Source organism: Podarcis filfolensis, assembly GCF_964270895.1.
Source record: "Podarcis filfolensis genome assembly, chromosome: Z".
In the NCBI taxonomy this organism is placed as follows: domain Eukaryota; kingdom Metazoa; phylum Chordata; class Lepidosauria; order Squamata; family Lacertidae; genus Podarcis; species Podarcis filfolensis.
Genome location: NC_139617.1, coordinates 26,885,573 through 26,891,765, shown reverse-complemented (window position 1 = coordinate 26,891,765; position 6,193 = coordinate 26,885,573). Strand labels below are relative to the sequence as shown.

At 50.4% G+C, this 6,193-nt stretch overlaps 1 protein-coding gene across 1 annotated transcript; it reads right to left on the bottom strand.

Annotated features, from left to right (window-relative positions):
- Positions 1–758: 758 nt before the first annotated feature.
- On the bottom strand, positions 759–2,901 carry LOC310754706 (uncharacterized protein; the record flags this gene model as incomplete). The annotated part of the gene is made up of 2 exons (XM_083596783.1): positions 759–1,688; positions 2,580–2,901. 2 exons carry the CDS (start codon positions 2,899–2,901, stop codon positions 895–897), a joined length of 1,116 nt encoding a protein of 371 aa, XP_083452909.1. The 3' UTR covers positions 759–894.
- Between the last annotated feature and the right edge of the window lie 3,292 nt (positions 2,902–6,193).

The following is a 6,193-nucleotide window of genomic DNA, read 5'->3' as shown; positions in this document are numbered from 1 at the left end:
TGCTGGGCCACATCATATCAAATCCCAGCTGCAATAGAATTTAGTCAGAAGATGGAAAACTAGAATTGAAGAGACCAGGTTGCAAAAAACACATTTTTATTGATTATTTGGTGGATACATTGACAAATGATACAAACATGATTCTATGCATTCAAGAAGCAAATGATTCAGGACCCGTCCGGGCTTTCCTGATTTGCCTCTGCAGGAGTCATACACAGAAATGGTTATACAATGAAAGATTAAGGAAACCTCATAGACTATCATAAGGCAAAAGAAAAAAATACCCTCCCATAAGACATACCCCCGGCTTGTGCCAATATAGAGCAGGTAACAAGCCTCCAATAGGAAAAGTCAAACAAACAAAGTGATGCAACATGCTGAGCCACAACAAGCTTTTCAGTGCACTTTAAATGCACACTTAAAGCACGTGACATAATGATAAAAACACCTTATTACAACAAAGTATAGGGTAGTGGCAAGAGTGTTGGACTAAGGATGGGGAGAGCAGGGTTCAAATCCCTCCTTCTCCATGGCACTCCTTGGGCCATCAGGACACTCACAGTCTCGCCATCTAACCTACAAGGCTCCTTGGAGGAAGGGTAAAATATAAGCATAATAGAAAGCAAATTGAATTTAATCTGTGGGTTCTAATCAGGGCTACAGAACTAATGGAGGCAGCTAAACCTTGGGCCACAACATATCAAGTACCAGCTGCAAATTTAATCAGAAGATGGAAAGCAGGAATTGAAGAGACCAGGTTGAAAAACACACATTTTTATTGATAATTTGCCTCATTTCTTCTGCAGTCCCTGATTCTACAAAGCAGTCCCTGATTTTATCAAGCTACTCTGCTTTGGCAGGGAACCCTAAGCACTTCACTGAGAGAAGGATCTCCTAGTTTTCGGGGCGAGTCAGGGGTCTTCGGCGGCCCCGGTTCCGCTGCGGGGGAGGAGATTCCATCCGAATTGGGACAAGCCCTGTTGAAAACCACACGACGGCCGCATTCCCAGGCATCCGAGCTGGAGGCTGCACACTGGGGGCATTGCTGGGGGGAGCTGGAGGCTTCACACTGGGTGCTTTGCTGGGGGGAGCTGGAGGCTTCACACTGGGGGCATTGCTGGGGGGAGCTGGAGGTTTCACACTGGGGGCATCGCTGGGGGGAGCTGGAGGCGGCACACTGGGGGCATTGCTGGGGGGAGCTGGAGGTTTCACACTGGGGGCATCGCTGGGGGGAGCTGGAGGCGGCACACTGGGGGCATTGCTGGGGGGAGCTGGAGGTTTCACACTGGGGGCATCGCTGGGGGGAGCTGGAGGCGGCACACTGGGGGCATCGCTGGAGGGAGCTGGAGGCTGCACACTGGGGGCATCGCTGGGGGGAGCTGGAGGCGGCACACTGGGGGCATCGCTGGGGGGAGCTGGAGGCTGCACACTGGGGGCATCGCTGGAGGTAGAAGCAGGAGCGTCATGGAGACTTGGAGGACCCAGTGCACCAACAGGCAATAGCTGATCCAATCTGGTGTAGGTTTCACGGGGTTTCACAGAAGAGCCGTTCTCTCCCTCGATCTCCTCTGGTACTTCAAAGGTGACTGTCTCCGTAAGCCAGAATCTTCTGCAAGGGCGGTAAAAACCCCAGTAGAATATCACAGTAGCAAGAACTCCAACACAAAAAACGGTCACCAACAGCCAGTCTGAAACAAAAGAAAGATATTGATCAGTGCTTGTTCTGCTACCCATTTGCTCGATTGTTCTGCTCAACGGGACAAACTGGACTCTCCAGGAATGGAGCAAGGGATTTTAACCAAAAATCCGGAGAGGGGTGGTATGGCTAGCATCTTTAGGCAAACTATCTCACACTGCAACAATTTCCCCCATCTCTAACTTCAGGAGTCAATATCCTTAATGGAGCCTGACTGCACTCGGCTGAGAAGACTCCCTGGGACCGAAGCAACCTAGAAAACAGGACACCCTGGACTTCGTTGGGAGAATTCCCGCCCGCCCCCATACAAATCTTGCCCGTCCGTGCCAACCTAGAGTCTTCTGCCGCGTTAAAAACCAACGAATTTCTCACAGCACCATAAGACGTCTTAGCGCAGCCTAAGACTGGGCCCACACGACCCCCCTGAAGCACCTTCGAAGCCCTTCTTGCCCTCCCCGCAAGCCTTCTGCGCACTGGACTTCACCCTAATGGAGTTCCCGTTCCCAGCCACCCTTCCCAAGCGAAAACGCGCAGCCTTCTTGGGGAGGCGGAAGGGGCACCGAAGGTGCTCTCCTCGTCCAGTGTACACCTCTGCGCTTCACCGCAAGATCATGAGCGGGGAAGACATAAATAGACCGAAAGGGGAGCGGGAGACCCGTGTCCAAAAAAGAGAAAGCAGCAGTTTCGCTTTCAGAATGAGGCGCACAATGGGCGCAGCCAAGGGGCCCCAGGGGCAGCTGCCTCCCCAATTAATCAAAATTAATACAAATACTAACAAATCTGAGGTCTGCGCCCCCTAACAAAAATACTGGCTAAGCCTATGAGGCTCAAGTAGTGTCCCCCCGGAGGTGGCAAAAGATGCGAAAGTAGGTGGCTGCCTTACATTGCACTGGAGGGCACGGCTCCGGTTTGCCGTCGGTGGGGCGCGCTGGGGAGCCCTCGGCGAGCTCTTCGAAGGAGCAAATGCGCGTCTGGTCGCAGGTCCCGCAGCAGAACTTGACTTCGGCGCCGTCGGGTTGCCCCGCGCACTGGAAAGCTTCCACCTGCGGCGGCACGGTCCCGTACAGCCACTTGGCGCACGTCGATCCATTGGTCTTGCTCAGCGGCCGGGCGTCTTTGTTGGGAGTAGGGACCGCGATCTGGGTCTCGCCCCAAGGCAGAAGGCGCAGCAGCAGCAGAAGAGCGAAGAGCAGAACACACTTCATGGCGGCGCAACTCACAGCTGGGCTCACCTCGAAGAACTGACTGACCGACTCTCTCCAGCAAGCAAAGTCTGCCTGGCTGGTCTAACCCGCCCCACACGGACAGGTCCGTCCCACTCAAGCGCAGCCAGTCAGAGACAATGACTCGGTATCAAACTTCCTCTCATAAAGGCTGCATGGGCGCCGTATCCGCTGGGGCGGCCCTGATTCTGGCCCCGACAGGTGTCTCGTGCAAAAAGCAAGTTTACACGGAGGGCCAGATCCTTGATCGATCTACCTGGGTGTTCTCTCCGCTATCCGGCAATTCTTCTCTGCGCTTTCAAAGAGGGGCGCTGGGTAGAACACTCCCGCCCTCCCGGGAATTGAACCAGAGACCTTGCGCCTTCGACGCAGGTGCTCTAGTACGGAGAGCTGGTGGGGTTTAGGGGCATCGAAACGCTCCCTCCCCGATGGAAGTGTGTGCCAATAGCTTCAGAAGTCGAATGAAGAGGCTCTTGATGCGCTCGGACAATTTCCCCATCTCCTGTCGATTCCTGGGGGGCTATCCGCTCGAGCCCACCCAAGCTTCCTCAGTAGTAACAGCCACAACCCCCATTTGAATTAGAAATAAACGGACAAACAAAAACGGAGCTGGCGAATATTTGCTCGCAATAACTGCTCCTTCTAGACGCATCACTCTTTAGAACAGCTGGCTCCGAGGCAGGAGCACACAGAAGTCTCCATTGTTCAGAGGCGCTTCTTGAGCGGTAGTGTGGTGCAATGGTCAGAGTGCTGGTCTAGGAAGACCAGGGTCAAATCCCTGCTTGCCCGTGACCTTGACGCAGTTTCTCTCAATCTAACCTACTTTGAGGGGTTGTTGTGAGAGTAGAACTGAGGTGGAGAGAATTATGTAGAATCATAGCATTGTAGAGTTGGAAGGGACTCTACAAGGTCATCTAGTCCAACCTCCTGCAAAACAGGAACGATGCTTTCACTCCTTGAAGTAACACAGGATTCAAATCTAGGAAATACAAAAATAAAATAAATACATGCACTGAACACTTAGAAATCAGTACTGTACCAAATTGGACTGGATCCTGGCTCTCTTTCATGCACATCTTCTACTTATTGGGTAGTAGCACCATCCAAATCTTTGGCAATTACTTGGGCTGTATTCAAATATCTGAACGGATGTCTGAAGGGATGCACGATGGTGCAATCTCATTTTCTGCTTTTCTAGAGGGTAGGATCCAAACTTATGGATTCAAATTAGAGGTAAATGGTAGCTATAACTTTGTAACAAGAGAAGCCGTTAGACCGTTGAGACGATTACCTCGGAAATATAGACATGTGTATAGATGGTAGGAGAATATGTATTTATTAGATATTATCCTTCCTTTGTCACGTTTGTGAATTCAGAAGAGTGCATCACATTGCAGATTAAAAGGGAACCTTAGATTGGTTAGTTTTAGCCTCTTAGATTAAGTAATCCAGGATGCTGTAAAGCAGATTGGATTATCTTGGTCTTTCCCCTCTCCTTTAAAACAATAATCATACATATTATATTGGAAAAGGTAAAAATAACAATTATTTACTCAGAATATTTGTTGATGAGTAAGAGATACAGCAGCTTTAGACCTACTTTAGTCTAGATTAAGGTGGTGTCTGAGCAATGGAGCCCAGACAGGCAGATGTTCTCACATTTTTGCCTTGGCAATGAGTTTATATATGGTTACGCCCCCCCCCCCCCGACAGGGCACAGTGGAAGTGGCTCTCACAGTTCTCTCTAGCAAACTTACAGGAAATATCTGTGAGCTCCAAACTCTCTTCAGCTCCTATCATGTGCCTATCTAGCAAATATGAATTGTTGTTTTGACTGCATTGTAAATATCCTACACACCCCTTCTCAAGCAAAACAACATACATTCATATACACTTTTATGAAACCACCCAGAAACTCATCTTCACTCAAACATTCTGCAAACTGTCTGTCAGTAGAGGCTTGGTCAGTATACCTGCAGTCATCTCTCTTGTGTGGCAACAAGCCAATCAGGGTGGCCGTCTTAAGCATATCTGATGCCGTGATGCAAAGATCCCTCTGCCCCCCCCCCCGTCTCCCAGAGTTGCTGACCTTTCTTAGGGAGGAGGACGGCGCTGCGCCCAGGTTTGCGGGGCTGGAGGAGGCGGGCAGCGGCTGGAGGGCAGATCCTCTGGTGGGGGAGAGGTGGAGGCTGGACACGGCGACTCCTGGCTCAGCTGGCCACTTCGTGCCATGGTGGCCACTGCAGGTGGAGGCTCCGGGCACAGCGCTGCTTTGGTGCAGCATGGCGGAGGTGGGCAAGGGTGGTGAGCTGATGCCGGGAGGCGCCGCGTCCAGCCTCTGCCTCTTCCCTGGCACCGTCCAGAACATAGTGATACTGCACCCCAAGCCAGACTGGATTGCCTAACTCAAATGTTTCTAATGAATCTATCAACTGCCGTATTTTTCACTCCAGAAGACACACCCGACCATAAGACGCAACTAGTTTTTAGAGGCAGAAAACAAGAAACAAGAAAGCAACACAAAGCCTCTTGGGCGAAGAGGCAGGAGCACTCCAGCTGTGCTCAGGAGGCTTTGCGGGGCTATCGCTGAAGCCAGGAGAGCAAGAGGGATCAGTGCGCACTGATCCCTCTTGCTCTTCTGGCTTCAGCGATAGCTGCGCAGCCTGCATTCGCTCCATAAGACGCACACACATTTCCCCTTACTTATTAGGTGGGGAAAAGTGCGTCTTATAGAGCGAAAAATACGGTTGCTTCCTGCTACATATAAGGGAATGTGCTCTGCTACTAGCTCACTAGCTTGAGTGAGGAAGGATAATATTTAATCCATATATCCTCTCCTACTATCCTCAACATTCCCACAAAGGGTTATGGGGCTTAGAGTTGAGTATTTTTGGTGGATTCAGCATTCCCACACCTTTAAGATAGGAAACTGCTGTTTTCACACCCACCCAGTAATGTTCAGTGGGAGCATTCACCATTCTGCATAGAATTCCCACTGCATTGGCTATGTCCAGTCTGCAGGTTGTGGCCAGGTGTAAGTCTACCTATTGCTGACCTGTATTTATTGTTGTCAGGCAAAGAATTGAATCCTCTTGATTCTTTGAGAAGTCAGTGTGCATAGATGTGGCAACTAGATGTGCTTCTTGCATCTCGAGATTGCCAATCAGTTCAACAACCTTCTGCTTTTGACTTACAAGAAAAGAACCATCTTCTTCTCTCTCAACTTTGATTCCTAGATAGTACTAGATCTTTCCTAGTTCCTTGACCTCCATAT